The sequence below is a fragment of the Hippocampus comes genome, unplaced genomic scaffold, assembly GCF_001891065.2.
Source record: "Hippocampus comes isolate QL1 unplaced genomic scaffold, H_comes_QL1_v1.1 scaffold177, whole genome shotgun sequence".
NCBI lineage: Eukaryota > Metazoa > Chordata > Actinopteri > Syngnathiformes > Syngnathidae > Hippocampus > Hippocampus comes.
Window position 1 is genome coordinate 1,589,274 of NW_017806158.1, and position 15,705 is coordinate 1,604,978.

At 41.7% G+C, this 15,705-nt stretch overlaps 3 protein-coding genes across 4 annotated transcripts in view; 2 read left to right on the forward strand and 1 right to left on the reverse strand.

Moving 5' to 3' along the window:
• Positions 1–13,001, forward strand: ankfy1 (ankyrin repeat and FYVE domain containing 1). Its single transcript, XM_019895137.1, has 25 exons — positions 1–97; positions 1,767–1,974; positions 2,137–2,255; positions 2,845–2,980; positions 3,717–3,840; positions 4,060–4,209; positions 4,338–4,503; positions 4,663–4,867; positions 4,968–5,036; positions 5,131–5,333; positions 5,431–5,528; positions 6,189–6,390; positions 6,497–6,595; positions 6,909–7,062; positions 7,328–7,496; positions 7,740–7,858; positions 8,384–8,540; positions 8,634–8,834; positions 8,906–9,082; positions 9,202–9,349; positions 9,930–10,020; positions 10,112–10,236; positions 10,325–10,471; positions 11,413–11,503; positions 11,592–13,001. The coding sequence occupies exons 1-25, from the start codon at positions 88–90 to the stop codon at positions 11,722–11,724; spliced, it is 3,501 nt and encodes a 1,166-aa protein (XP_019750696.1). The 5' UTR covers positions 1–87; the 3' UTR covers positions 11,725–13,001.
• The window catches only part of cyb5d2 (cytochrome b5 domain containing 2), a 2,890-nt gene continuing 186 nt past the window's right edge, over positions 13,002–15,705 (reverse strand). The window contains exons 1-4 of one of the 2 annotated variants that reach the window (XM_019895232.1): positions 14,719–15,091; positions 13,796–13,936; positions 13,334–13,520; positions 13,002–13,255 (exon numbers count right to left, since the gene is read on the reverse strand). In XM_019895232.1, the coding sequence (XP_019750791.1) occupies positions 13,084–13,255; positions 13,334–13,520; positions 13,796–13,936; positions 14,719–14,992 (774 nt within the window). In that variant the 5' untranslated portion in view covers positions 14,993–15,091 and the 3' untranslated portion in view covers positions 13,002–13,083. Of the gene's footprint in view, positions 13,256–13,333; positions 13,521–13,795; positions 13,937–14,718; positions 15,092–15,705 lie in introns of those variants that run through there. The other variant, XM_019895233.1, reaches the window with a different exon arrangement.
• zzef1 (zinc finger, ZZ-type with EF hand domain 1) overlaps positions 15,121–15,705 on the forward strand; it is a 26,197-nt gene continuing 25,612 nt past the window's right edge. The window contains exon 1 of the mRNA XM_019895113.1: positions 15,121–15,647. Coding sequence (XP_019750672.1) covers positions 15,246–15,647 — 402 coding nt within the window. The 5' untranslated portion in view covers positions 15,121–15,245. The remainder of the gene's footprint in view (positions 15,648–15,705) is intronic.

Sequence of the window (15,705 nt, forward strand, 5' to 3'; positions counted from 1 at the left end):
GCTTGAACGCGGTGCTTCCGCCCTCTCTCGGCCGTGTTGGTCTTATCGCGAGATCGCCGCCCGGTCACGAAGTCAACGCAGAGCAACATGGCGGAAGGTATGAGATTGGGTTTTTTAGGGGTCTTGTCTGTCCACTCCCTTTTATTTGCGTAGGCGTGTTACGCTATATGGCTTGGCCAACTTGGTCGTACCGATTTCATGTACTTTCGAAACAACACGACACATTGTTATCGCCCTGTTCAGTTTGCAAGTGAGCAAGCTTTTTATCAGTAGCTCTCGATGTTGCTAGCAGTTTATTTTGTCGCTTCTATTCAACTGAACGAGCAAAGACTGACAGTCGTCTATAGTGCTGCAACCGATGCCAAATGTGCTTGTGCAAAACATTCGTTCCGAAGTTTTAATTAAGTGACAAGCAAAACCGATCGTCGCTGTTAGAAAATAAAGACCATGTGCTGCTGAATTGAGCAGAGTGAAATATTTTGGACGTACATATATGCACGTATAGCACCTATTCTCTTCCTTTTGAATAAATAGGAGCACTGAATTCTGTTGAGCTACTTCATGTCATTTCCTCCCTATCAGGTGTTTGTGCTGCCTTTACAAATGTCATGACCATGACCACCAACAGAAGGAAAATGCTGCTGCTGTCAACAACTTACAAAAAAGTCACCTACCAAGCAATACCAAGAGTGCGAACAGTTGTGCTAAAACAGGGTCGATGATGTCGCCTTAATTGTATATGTGCATTTAAATGACTTCTTTGTACTGATAACTATTTATCACGCAGTTTTCTGTTTCAGTTCGACGAAATTTTGTTTTTTACATGCTTTCAAATTTTTACTAGCACCGTTTTTGGTAGCCCCTACTATGCATGGTACGGCTGGCAATGACATTATTTCCATATTGTGTACAACTAAAGTCTACAAAATACCATGGCCTGTATTTTACCAGAGCTGCGTCGTGGTTATTTAATTTTCAGATGCTGCTCCAGTATAGCACCCTTCTTATGTGGGGCTGACCACATGCTTTTTTTTTTCCCAAAGCGACTCTCTTGATGTCACATGACTTGCAGCATTGCCACTTACAGTTTACAAGGCAGGACAAAGTAACTAGCCTCCTCAGCACTTTTATCCTCTTTACAAATAGTTTAGTGCTTTAAAGGAAGGAAATGGGGCCCCAGTGGAACTTGGTGGACTTGGCTGAGTCATGATTTAGAGTTTCAACATCAGGAGCTATAGAGAAAGTCACACCAAAAGGAACTACATGTATACGCGCCATTTGATACTTCTCTGATCTCTTTTTTTTATGGAACAAATGTCCTGTAGCAACAAATAACCTCAGAATGCAATCATAGGCCACAACATTGTGTGCGCTTGCACAATCAAATGCTTGGTCTTCTCTAAAAATTTGGGTTGACCAGTAACTCTAAAAGGAATGCTTCTTGTCGTGTCAGTTAAAATTGTCCTTTATTAAATTGGGGCAAGATTTTTTTTTCTTTTTTTTTCTTGAGCCTGTGACCCTCATGAGCATAATTAGTTCACCTCCTTCATGCTTTGGATCTCACTTTGTGCCGGTGTAACTAATGAATTACTGTATGTCATTGCTTTGGAATACTGTACTGCAAATGAAACTATTCTGTGCTGTGGAAGAACAGTATAGTGTCTTTTCTCCCATTCTATTTCGTTCATCAATGATTAAACTAAACAGGCTTTTGTATTCATGCATATTTGTTTGTCCTCTGTCTGCATGACATCAATGTGGCGCAGAGGAGGTGGCCAAGCTGCAGAAGCATCTGGCCCTGCTGAGGCAGGAGTACGTGAAGATGCAGCAGAAGCTGGCTGACACAGAGAGACGCTGCGCTGTCCTTGCTGCTCAGGTGTCTGTCCAAGGCCCCACCACCCCAGCATCTGCAGACACCTTTATTAGCCGCCTTCTGGACATTGTGTCAAACCTGTATCAGCAGGAACAATACAGGTGGGGACATTGATTTGCTGAAGCGAATGCTATTATGTTTTATTTATTTATTTTTTTCTTATCCAGCTTGTTCTGTGGTTTTCTGACTTTGTTTGTGATTGTTACCTACAATTACATTTTTGTATTCAAGTATTTTCAAGGGTGTTTGTGTTGTTCCTGCAGTGATTTGAAAGTGAAAATCGCGGGGAATCAACTCAGTGCCCACAAGTTTATTCTAGCTGCACGCAGCGATGTCTGGAGTCTGACCAATATGGCCACCACCTCTGAATTGGACTTGTCTGGTAAGTGACTGTGATATTGCTTAACTGTAAAGGCAGTGAACCTCTTCTTGTTGGCGGGGGGGTCCTCAGGATATTTGCTCTTTCTGTAACAAAACACAAAAAGCACAACAAAACGGTGTAGGTGAGAGCCACAAAATGGTGCCAAAGTCAGAAGGTAATAATTAGTTCAAAGCTAAACAAAATGACTGTGGCCTCATTACTGATAGACAATTGAAATTTTTACAGGTCGCATATGGAATATACACTTATGGTGCATTTAACAAAAAAATCTCCTTTAGGCAGTTTATTGTTATTCATAGCAGGACTCATCTCCATACCGTCCGCAAATAGCCGGGGAATATAGTGTAGCTATGACCCCGCCATCTAATCCACCATCTCTTTGGTTGTGCAAGATGCTGAAATGAAAATAGTGGATGACTAACGTTTACTTTGAAGTGCAGAAATACAGCCTGTCCGTGTCATCTTCCAACAAGGCTTATAGTAGTAGCTCCTAGCTGAAGTAATTTGTTGGGTCCAGCAGAAGTTACAATGCTGTTCTGAGAATTCTAACTGGTCTCTTTTTGCCCCTCGCTTCATTACGTGTCTGCAGACTGCAAACCTGAGGTTGCTCTGGCAATGTTGCGCTGGGCATACACCGACAACTTGGAGCTCAGTGAAGATGATGCATTTCTCATTGACTTGATGAAGCTGGCCAACCGCTTTCAGCTTCTGTTGCTCAGAGAAAGGTCAGCCTGGCACAAATACAGAGGGTCTTCGGTTTATAACATTTCAAGGTTCTGAATGGCGTGCAATGAACTAGTTTGCTCAGTGGGACTTGAATATAAATTGGTCAACTGGCAATCGAAGGCATGCTCAGTTACTGTTGCACTTTTTAATTGGTTTTATGTTGATGGACTCTTTTTCAAACAAATATTTACTATAATTATAACTACTGCAAAACATCATTCAGATTACGTTGCTGCCATTGTAAAGGAACTCTGTCATGAATTGTGTTTACTGCTCACCCTAAATGGCCCCCACACCCAACAATACAGCACACCTGTTGTGGGATTTGGTGGCCATTTTGAGCGAAATAACAAGGACAAGCAAGTGATATTTATGCAGTGTGAGAAAAAGCACAAAGTTCTGAACCTTACATGGCAGTGCCAAGACTGTTCGGAAGCTGAAAATAGGGCAACCTAAAGTAATTTTTCCTTGAAACAAATCAAACTGAATTGTTCATAAACTGAGGTTCCACTCTACAAGTTCACACACAAACGAGATGTATCCCACGTCTACCCGGACAGTTAAGTTTAGAGTCTTCAATGAACAGAACACGTATGGATTTGAATGTGTGACAAGGAAGACAAAGTAGCTGAATAAAACCCACGCTTGAGTGTACAGGAGGACCTTGTGTCATGGTCATTGAGCATATTTGACATACTGAGCTGACGCTACATTGTTTGCTGTGCGTGGGGACAGGTGTGAAAAAGGCGTCATGTCCTCAGTGAACGTCAGGAACTGCATTCGCTTCTATCAAACAGCCGAGGAGCTAAACGCCACAACTCTGATGAACTACTGTGGGGAGATCATAGCCAGTCACTGGGTGAGTTCTTTTCATTTCCGGGAGCGTTCCTGACCTTAGGCTAAATCATAATTCTCTGTCTGTCCTCAGAAATATGTGTTGTTAAAACTTTCATCATATTCTCTCTTTCTTGCTCTATATTTTATGAATCTGCTTGATCTTTTTGAAATGTTGCTTTCTTATTGTTGCAGCAGTCAATGAATTGGGGCTTCTGATTAATGTCTTTGTCTTTCTACTTAGGATGACCTCAGGAAAGAAGATTTCAGCACCATGAGCGCTCAACTATTGTACAAGATGATCAAATCTAAAACGGACTATCCTCTCCACAAAGCCATCAAAGTTGAGCGAGAAGATGTGGTTTTCCTCTATCTCATCGAGATGGACTCTCAGGTCCGTTGTCATCTCTTAAAATCTTAATAACTCCTGACTTTGGTGAGCTGTGCTGTAACTGGCACAGCAGAATAAACATTTGTCATGGAGATTTAAGTGGTTTCATTTGTAGCTGTTGTTGTTGTTAGTTGCCAGGCAAGCTGAATGAACCGGACAACAATGGCGATCTGGCTCTAGACTTGGCACTGTGCCGAAAATTGGAAAGCATTGCCACCACTTTAGTGAACAACAAAGCAGATGTGGATATGGTGGACCAGAGTGGATGGAGTCTTCTGCATAAAGCGATCCAAAGAGGTGTGAAGTTACTACGTAACGCTTCGACGCTTTATTTAATTCAATCTTTGTCTCAACTGTCTATTGTTATGAACTCTGCACTCGTTGCCACTGCATTCCAAATAGCGATCATGTAAGCTTTCCTTGTCCACCTCCATCACAGTCATCCTCTTCTTTCAGGTGACGAATTTGCCTCCGTCTTCCTAATTCGTCACTCAGCTCAGGTCAACGCCGCCACTGTGGGAGCGGTGGAAACCCCTCTTCACCTCGTTTGTTCTTTTAGCCCCAAGAAACACTCGGGAGAAGTCATGAGTGGCATGGCACAGATTGCAGAAGCTCTGCTCAAAGCTGGAGCCAATCCCAACATGCAAAACAGCAAGGGCAGGTTGGTCACATTTTTTTTTTTTTAATGAACCTTGCATTGGGAAAATATTCTTGCTCAAGACTATGAAGGTTGTTCAACTTTGATTTGTTTGGTTTGTTAGAACTCCCTTGCATGAAGCTGTATCTTCGGGCAATGAGCCAGTGTTCAACCAGCTACTTCAATGCAGGCAGTGAGTTACTCTCCGCTTACCTGTTGAATATATCGCTTGAGTTTCACTTTTGATGAGAAGCTGTCTTACTATTCTACTTACTACATCTGGTTAGGCTTGACCTGGAACTTAAAGACCACGAGGGCAGCACAGCTTTGTGGTTGGCTCTGCAGTATATCACAGTGTCTTCAGACACCTCTGTAAATCCATTCGAGGATGATGCCCCAGTTGTGAACGGCACCTCATTTGATGAGAACAGTTTTGCGGCTCAATTAATCCAGAGAGGGAGCAATGCCGATGCACCTGATGCATCAACGGGTGTGGATTCATTTTCTGTTTTTCTAGTGGTTTGCCTTAATGGAAGTGTACTATTTTCACGCACATTTTAATCTCATTTCTCTTTTTGCTTCTGCAGGGAACTGCCTAATGCAGAGAGCAGCGTGTGCAGCCAATGAGGCAGCTGCTCTTTTCTTAGCCTCTCATGGGGCACAAGTCAACCATGTTAACAAATGGGTGTGTTGATGAAAGGAATCCCCATGTAATAAACAATTTCAACAAAACAGGAAAATTTGGGGCTTTGTAGATTGTCAAGAAATATACTGTATCATATAGTTTCCTGGAAAATATTCAAAAGTAACAGGACCTTTATCCAATGTCATCAAATTCAAGACGGTAATCTGGCAAATTTATCGCAAAGTCCCCAAACATTATCTGTTTAACGTTTTAAAGAAAACAAATGCATTTTTTAAAAACTGTTTCTCTGTGAGGCTGGACCCTATGGTAAAAAGAAATATATAAATATAATCTGATTTCAACTATCACAATGTTTTCTTGAGGTTTTGAAACTGACAGTTTGAAAGCGTATTACAGAAAACTGAAAAGAAACTAAAAAGTACTTCAACATTTAGTTCACAATTGAAGTATTGTAAATAAACAATTGTCACACATTACAATTGCTGAATTGAAAAGTCAATGAAGAGGCTCCAAAGAAGGTCACATTCTAATATCGAAGAGCCGCACATAGCGTTGTGACAATCGTTATAAACAAATGTTTAATATTTTTGTGTTTTACAGAAAAAAAACGAAATCAAAACTGAAACAGATTGAGACAAATATCCACTTGTTACCTACATACTTGGTCATTTGAATATTATGGATTGTCTCCAATTTCAGGGGGAAAGCCCTCTTCACACTGCTTGTCGTTTTGGCCTTGCAAGCCTGACAGCAGAGCTGCTCCAGCAGGGCGCAAATCCCAACCTGCAGACCTTGAAGCCTCTGCCGGATGACACCTTTGGTGTGGCTACACAGACCCCCCTTCACATGGCCATTGCTCACAACCATCCAGATGTGGTCTCTGTCATCCTAGAGCAAAAAGGTCAGAAATTTTGTCTACTTAAATACAATCATACCGTAGGTTGAGACTAAGATGAACATATTACAGTGGATTAATTTTTTTTTTATCCTCCTCCTTTGTGTTGCAGAAAATGCACTTCATGCCTCCAATAATTTCCAGATCATTCCCGACTTCAGTCTCAAAGATTCTGTGGACCAGACAGTTTTGGGCTTGGCCCTCTGGACAGGTATAATTGAACACTCTTATGCAGTTATTTATTAAAGCAAGTACAGGGTGGCCTCACTTTTACGATGGTACAAACACGCTGTGTCGATGTTCTGAATGGCATGCAACAAACTAATTCACGCACATCACCACGAGGTACACAAAAGCACGCTCGGGTACTTCGTGTTTCTCAATGTTTTTTTTTTTGTAACGGCCTTGGAAGTACTTTTCTTGCAAATATTATTATGAAGAAAACCGAGGACCTCCCGCCTATTTACATTTGATATCTGTACCTGCATGGAGATGTCTTAACCTGGCCAATCTGCTCCTGTCAGGTATGCACACCATAGCAGCTCAACTTCTGGGCTCAGGAGCGTCTATAAATGACACCATGTCCAATGGACAAACCTTACTCCACATGGCCATCCAAAGGCAGGACAGCAAGAGCGCCCTGTTCCTTCTTGAGCACCAGGCAGACATCAATGTTAGGTAATTCATCTGTCATGAAATGTTTGGGATGCATTTGCCTTAATGTCATTTTCATTCTACTTCAGGATAGTTTTTATTAGACAACTAACAACAAATAAATGATAGTCTGATGATCAAAGATTTCCATGACCAGACAGATGTAGCAGTTTCTTTCTTTCTATCGTAGTTTTTATTTTGACCATTTAATCAATTACAGTAAATGATGATTGTAGACAGTTCTAAAATACATTTTTGGACATTATTTTCTTTCTTGTGTCACTGTTAGGACCCAGGAGGGACAAACAGCGCTGCAGTTGGCCATCAGTAATCAGCTGCCATTAGTAGTGGATGCTATTTGTACAAGAGGAGCTGACATGTCTGTGGTGGATGACAAAGGGGACCCTCCATTATGGCTTGCTCTGGAGAATGGCCTGGAGGATATTGCATCCACGCTGGTGAGACAGATTAGAATTTTATTTCCACTGGCACTGAAAAGCGAATGTAGAGTCAGATTTCATGCAGATGAACTTGCGTTTGAATCGTTGAATTGAACAAGAGGTGGTTACACAAAGAAATCCAAGTTTTTAACTCATTCAGTACCAGCCAATTCTGGACCAAGTCTGAAAAGACGTTTAAAAACGTCTTTGGAATGTGTGAATGAGTGAATTGTAATATCTGCCTTTTCGTTTTTCCCCAAGGTTCGCCATGGCTGTGATGCAACATGTTGGAGCAAAGGCCCTTCTGGCTGCCAACAGACCCTCTTGCACAGAGCCGTTGATGAGAACAATGAAATCACGGCTTGCTTTCTGATCCGCAGGTTTGAAACCACATTACCTTCATTCAGTGTTTGGGAAATTTAAGCATGCACACATGTTTATGCCATCATTGACTATTCTTTTATATCGACAAAGCATGAATGTTGAGGTGTCAATTAACTTTGCTGTTAAATATCATTACCAATTCAAATTAGAAATGTTTTATTGGACATTTTTGGAACTGGTTTAATGTGTATTATTATTATTCTAATTGGCAGGTCAAATTCTATTTTACACAAAATTGTTCAAATTTCTGGCCTTCCTATGTGGAGTTTGCACGTATTCCACGTGCACAGTAGCTTAATTGAAGACTTGACATTGCCCATTATTGTGACTGTGAGTGTATCTGTTCTTTGCGTGCCCTGCTATTGACCAGTGCAGACTCTACCTTGCCTTCTGTTCAAAGTCTGGCAGGGATAAACTCCACCTCATCCATGACCTTAATGGAAAATGGATTGATGGATAGATTGCGCAAGTGTGCCCCCCTCCCCCCCCTTCAATACACATCATATCTTTGTTCGGTGCAGTGGTTGCGACGTGAACAGCCCAAGGCGGCCAGGCCCAAATGGTGAAGGAGAAGAAGAAGCCAGAGATGGGCAAATGCCTCTTCACCTAGCAAGCAGCTGGGGACTGGAGGAGGTGGTGCAGTGCCTTCTAGAGTTTGGAGCTAGTGTTAATACACAGGTCAGTCTCATTCTAGCTCCATCAACTTTGGCCTGAGGAAAACTTGTTCACAAACGAGTGCATTCTAACACACGTTCTCTCACCTCTTTGCAGGATGCAGAGGGGAGAACTCCTATCCATGCTGCCATTAGCAACCAGCACAACGTTATCATACAACTCCTGATTTCCCATCCGGACATCCGTCTGAACATACGTGACCGCCAAGGAATGACACCTTTTGCCTGTGCCATGACGCACAAGAACAACAAAGCAGCAGAAGCAATCCTCAAAAGGGAGCCAGGTGCTGCCGAACAGGTAGGAATGAAAACGGCAGAACAAACCCCAACTTTCATCTCTCATGACCTCTCACATTTGCATCTCTCCAGGTTGACAATAAAGGGCGTAATTTCCTTCACGTGGCTGTGCAGAATTCAGATATCGAAAGTGTTCTCTTCCTCATTAGTGTGCAAGCTAATGTGAACTCCAGGGTTCAGGATGCCGCTAAACTCACCCCTCTCCACCTGGCTGTACAAGCTGGATCTGAGATCATTGTTCGAAACTTGGTATAGCCTCTACATATTGTGTTTGTCTTTTTTTTATTTTCATTCATTGCGCCATGTAATATTTTTGTGATACTGAATCATTTTTTATGGAGCTTTTTTTTCCCTGTGTCACTCACCAGCTGCTTGCCGGAGCCAAAGTAAATGAGTTGACCAAACACCGGCAAACCGCCCTACATTTGGCTGCTCAACAGGATTTGGCCACCATTTGCTCTGTGCTTTTGGAGAATGGCATTGACTTTGCTGCTGAGGATGAGAATGGCAATAATGGTAAATTTCATTTTCAGATTTAATTGATATTATCTGCCCTTCAGAGATGCCAAATGTTCTATTTTGGCCATATTTCGTTACGGGCAGTTGCCATGTCTTCCGCCGTTATGGGGAAGTCGAAAATGTTCAGGAGATGACAAGACAACATGCACAGTAGATTAATTTATTCACTGCCCTCCCAGTTTGATACTGTCCCCAGTTTGGGACTTGTTCAACACAGCCAGCTTTCAATATGAGCCAAAAAGTAGCAGGCATAGACTATTTGGTGTAGCTGATTAATAAGTGCATGGACTTCTTCACAGCTGTTGAACCAAGAAAGCAAAACAAGTTTTATTGAAATCCCCAGCCACCTAAATGACTGGCGATTTTCCTGCATTTTTTCCCCATTAATGTCGAAGACGTTTATCTGTGGGTTTTTTTTTTCTTTTGCCTTCTCGTTAAGGTGGGAGTTGACTAGATTTTTTTCGTTTGTTTAAATTAATATATTGCCCCATCCAATCGAATTAGTGATTAATTTAATTTAATTATTTTTTTCTGCAGTTACACTTCAAAAACTTTGTCTTCTTGTGATTATTCCCAGCTCTTCACCTGGCAGTGATGCATGGCCGCCTTAACAATATCAGATCACTTCTCACAGAGTCCAACATTGATGCTGAGGCCTTTAATCTCAGGTACATTTAACCTTCTAGGTATTTTTCATGCAACCTAAAGATATTTGCAAGTAATTGAATTCGTATTTCATTGTATCCATATATAATTCAGGGGTCAGTCACCAATGCACGTTTTAGGCCACTATGGTAAAGAAAACGCTGCTGCCATTTTTGAGTTGTTCCTGGAGTGTATGCCTGAATATCCTTTGGACAAGCCAGATAATGAAGGGAACACGGGTACATCAACCTTAGATTATTTCTTGTTCTTTGGTTACCAACTCCATATTTGTGATGAGATAAATGACACTGATGTTTTTATCTGCAGTATTGCTCCTGGCCTATATGAAAGGGAACGCTAACCTGTGCCGTGCCATTGTGAGGGCTGGTGCTCGCCTGGGCATCAATAATAATCAGGGCATTAACATTTTCAACTACCAAGTAGCAACAAAACAGTTGCTTTTCCGCCTTCTTGGTAAGTGTAAACTTTTTTTTTTTTTTTTTTTTGTGGCCCATAGTTTGTATAACCTCAGACATTTTTAATTTATTGCCGGGTGCTTTTTTTCAAGTAAATAAATGCCTTACCTAAAAAAAGACAACCCCGTTTTCCCCTCGTGAAAAATGTACGTTGCCACTAGGTAACTGTAATTACCTACATGACACAGTGAGCTACCGGAGCTCCGCTTTGACTTTGACGGTCAATTCAACAGAAAGGAAAACAAAACATGACATCCAGTATCATGCCATGCGTGTCCATGATCTAAAACACATCTTAACCCTGGGGAACCCAAGAACCCTTTTCTTCTTTGGAAAATGATGAATTACACATTAAATGACTGCTACATGTTCACTGAACACCAAAATATAGGTTTTCTCAAATATTTAATGTTTTAATCCTAATTTAGGATTAGGGCCAAATTTGACCCTTCGGGATTTAAGGGTAGCAATTGAGTAGCAGAATTTATAGGGGCCAAATTAGACCCCACGGGTTCCATCTTTTCAATTAATGCATTTGGTTTTCTCCCATTGTTGATTTGCCAAGAAGTACATGTAGTATTGGTTTAAAAAAAGAGACAAAAGAAATAAGACATTATTCTGATTAAAACAGGATCGAAAAGACACAAATCATTTAAAACTAAACAGGGAATACTCGGTTTCCGATGGAGTTCCGTTCCTACTGCAGCTCCGTAGCCAGTACACTCATGAACGCTCCCGCGTAGTAAAGCAAAAATTACATAAAATATTCGTATGAAAAACATTTCTTGGCCATGAATACAACAATCAAATGGGGGGGAGTAAGTTATTTAAACTTTTGGAAGTGCACAGTGAGTTTATTTTGTTTACACAAAAAATGCATGAAAAAAACACTAAAACATATTCCCAACTTGAATTTCGATTTTCATTTTTTTGTTTTAGATATGCTGTCCAAAGAGCCCCCTTGGTGTGATGGTTCCAACTGCTACGAGTGTGTTGCCAAGTTTGGAGTTACAACAAGGAAACATCACTGGTTAGTATCATGACCTTTCTACAGTATTTTGAGTCATTGTTTTGTCGTCATGGTGTGCCACACTTGATTTTGAATCCTGTCTCTCCAGCCGTCACTGTGGGCGCCTCTTGTGCCACAAGTGCTCTATAAAGGAGATCCCCATCATCAAGTTTGATTTGAACAAGCCGGTGAGGGTGTGTGACATCTGCTTTGACGTACTAACTCTGGGTGGAGTGTCCTAATGCACTGGCCTGGATTTTCCCCGGATGGCAATGCTCGCCACGCCGGGGCCCAACTTAGCAGTTACTGGGTACATCATAAAGGACATCAGTAGCAGTACGTACTAAAAAGAGTATTCTGACCAATTCTGGACCATTGTCTTTCTACTATGCCAGTCTTGTGAAAAAGCATTCATGTTTTAATGGAACATTTATTCATTTTGATGTTGATCAAAGTGTCAAAAGATATAAATAAATAGAAGGCAGTTCAGCGACTGCTGGACTGAGGTAACTCACTGTTGGCACTGATTCGCTTGTTTTCTAAACAAATAGTTGCTTCTTTCGGTCATTGCAATTCAAGGATAAACATCTTAATTACCAAAGCAGTGTTGGTAAGATGTTTTATCTGTGGTTAATTATTTCACTATCTGCAGCTCATGCTAAGTCACCTACCCAGAGAGAAATGCAACATGATTTATACAGCTCACGCCATCAAAATGTTGTGTAAACCTGTAAAAGAAAATCAAAATCATAAGGTCGTTACGAATTGAACTCTTCCTCTTGTGACTGTGTACTGTATTCCCTGCATAAATTATTAAATCAAATACACTTTGCAAGACTCTGAAGCATAACATGGACAGTTCCATTTCACGTGTGGTGGGGGGGGGAAAATGGCACAACTGCCCACAAATATGGAATTGTTGATGAACGGGATGCTTGAACCATTGATACATTTGGTCTGTAATAAGTATTGACAAGCAACTTTGTATGCCTGCATGTACTGTATGTAATTTGTACCATTTCAAGATCATGTCCTCTTTTTAAAATCAGTCAGCATCTGAGTACATTCCAGTTTTGACTTGGCCATGAGGTCGTATGTCAGTTGTGATGACTGTCCCCACGATGATGCCTCAAGTCAAGTTGTCTTGACCCGACACACTTATCGCTTTGTTGATTTTCTAAACCTAAAAGGTGCACTTTATAAAGATCACGTGACATGTCCGATGGGTTGGTGGAGTCAGAATGATAGGGAAGGCCGATTAGTGCGGCCTCTAAGTATTGTTAAATTGTACAGATAAATGTGTAATATTTTTGACCACTGCTACCATTTTTGTACTTACTGCAGTTTGTGATCGCCATTGTGACAGACTTAAATCTTGCCTCTGTTAATCTTTTATGCACATTGTAAAATCTTTTATGCACATGTATCGTATCTGTATGCTCAGATATCTAGCCCGTTTCTTCCAAGTGTATCCTTTTTAGAGAAAGGAAGAACAACTTTACATAAAGGTCATTTAAAACAATTTCTTTCCCCCCCTTGTTTATTTATGCAAAGTAACCCAGTTATGTGCCACTATCCATGTCACTGTCCATCTTTTTAAACTATTCAACTAAAGAGCAAGAGACCGCATGCGTCGAGCAGCCATCATATTCCTGCAGGTTAGGGTTTTCCTTGGCTGCAGATGGATCTTCGACACAGACACAACGGGATCCACTAGCACCTGCATGGAATAGTTTTCGAGGAACACCTGTCCAACTTCTTTCAACACCACCACTGGTGAAAAGAGAGTAAAAACTTCATCACAACATTGCATCTCGGTTATATTTGTACATACTCAAACTATTTATTTACCTTTTGGTGGAGCACCAGACCCTCCCTCCCCTCGCAGAGCTCCACTCAGAATTACAGGCAGGAAATCGAAGCATCTCCCCCTCTGTCTTGGCTTTGAGTTGCTGGCCCTTTGCAAGTAATGACTCAACGTGCAATAGAAACTTTGTGGGCGTTCCACTTTTGGAATAGAATCGTCCTATGACCAAACCTAAAAACAAGTCACATTTTATTCAAGTGTATTGCGGATATCGGTTAGTACATTCACATTTCAAAATATTGCACAGTTGTCCCGTTTGCTGTCAATGACAAAGCTGTTCTTGGAACTAACAGTCCATAAAACTGATAAGTTGTGGTTATAAGATATGAAATTGGTCCAGCTAACGAAAATCAAAGTATTTCTGGACACATGTCCATTCCCAACCCGCAAATGTACAGTCACATTATGGACTAAAATTGCACAATGTATGGCAAAACATTACACACCTACAGTTTGATAGGTCCTCTGATAAAAGAGCAACCAGTCAAACAGGGCTACCACCTGCAATGGAGACAAACTGGACACATCATCTGTCAAGCCGCTTTCTGTGAAATCTCCTGTTATGAAGGCCAGTGATGCATCTTTACCTGGGGAAAATAAACAGCATACTGTATAGACATAGGTATGACCCATTTTCTGTTGAATGGCCTTTCCTGTCATGATAGCATAACAAAAACAATTGGGTCATTACAGAAATGGAAGACACTACCTGAGCCTCCTAAAATTTTTCAAATAAACCATGAACTAAATAAACATGCCCAAAATTAAACCACACAGACGTATAAATATGCACATTAGAAGTGTGCATCTCTCAATATAAAAGGTAATTTGATTTGTGGGGTGCAATGTGATTCAAGGTTTATTTGATTGGTTCGATTCAGTGATCCGATTTGATATATGGTTCAGTTTGAGAGGGTATAAAATATAGTATAATATAATCCATATGATGCAAAGCGTTTCCTATTGTCATTCCACATAAATATGAATGAACTTGTCAGTACTCGAAATGTGCCATTTCCCTCAAATGTATATCTCCAACAAAAGACGATACGTATCTCGAAATAAGTGGGGTGATTCGATTCAGCTCAGTTTGATGCACAGCATTTTTTTTAATCAAAACAAATTTTCCGAGTCAAATTGGTTTTGTTACACCCCTGATGCATTATGCAGATACAGTATGGTAAATTAAATGGATGGATTGTTTTTCATATCCAATGTGCACAGTATATGGAAGACATGAGCGTCAGCAATATTATTGTAGTGGGGCAATTTATGACTAGTGTAGTCATGCAGTATAACAGATAAGGATTCAGCATATTCTAAGTTAACTAACTCTTTATCTAAGGCGAACAAGAAAAATCTAAATCACCTGCCATAAAGTGATATGCACCACCAGGCCCGTAATGTTTGATGCCATTGTGTACGTCAAACACCTGGCCTAATATCGCCAGGTAAATACCCTTGCTGCCTACTTCGCCGTCGTACAAAGACAATTCCTGGCTGTTTAGGAGTCGCCTGGGTAGCTCCTGTGTTGATTTACTTCCTGAATATAACGACCACTGACGAGGAAAGAAAAGCACCGCCAAGGATGCCGATAACATTGCAACCAATGCAGAGCAGAGTATGCTGACTGTTGATGCCATTCTTTGCGGTCGCCCGGTTATGCTGAAAAACAAAAACCATTAGAGCCCTCGCAGGTGCTTCCTTGAACGAAGAAGAAAGCGCGCATGCGCAAACGGCAACGCAAGCAACGTTTCAGGCTAGTCCACGACGTACAGTACGTCAATGCGGTAGTAGTCTAGGCAGAGATTTGTGTACAGCTCTGTACAACCGTTCTCAAACTGCCCCTCTTGTGGGCCCGACGGACTTGTTCGGCGAAGTCTCATCGACGCAGTCATGGGGAACGCGGAGAGCGGTGGTGGTGGAGGCAGCTGCGACGACGAAGACATCGGAACAGAGAGCCCCGTGTTGGCGGAAGGCAGTCCGGCCTCTGCGGCCACTGCTGTCGGAGGCACCGGTACCGGGAGGGGCGGAAGACGAGTACCGAAAAATGTCTCCGTGCCCACCGGTGGGCCGCCGAGCCCCGCCGTCTTCTTCGAACAAGTGAAACTAAGAGAAGCGGCGGCTCGTATTAGCGACTCTGGAGTCGTCATCCGGGAGTCTGTGCTGGCAGGGAACGAGGGAGTTCTGGTCCGCTGGCTGGAGGAGCGGTTAAACCGAGGAGAAGAATCCGTCAATGTTGAACAGTTTTGTGAGATGTTGGAGAGTAGAGATGCCCCCAGAGATGAATGCGAAGAGGTATCTGAACGATCACATCAAATGACTTGAATACCATGCCCGCTTATACCGTACTGCA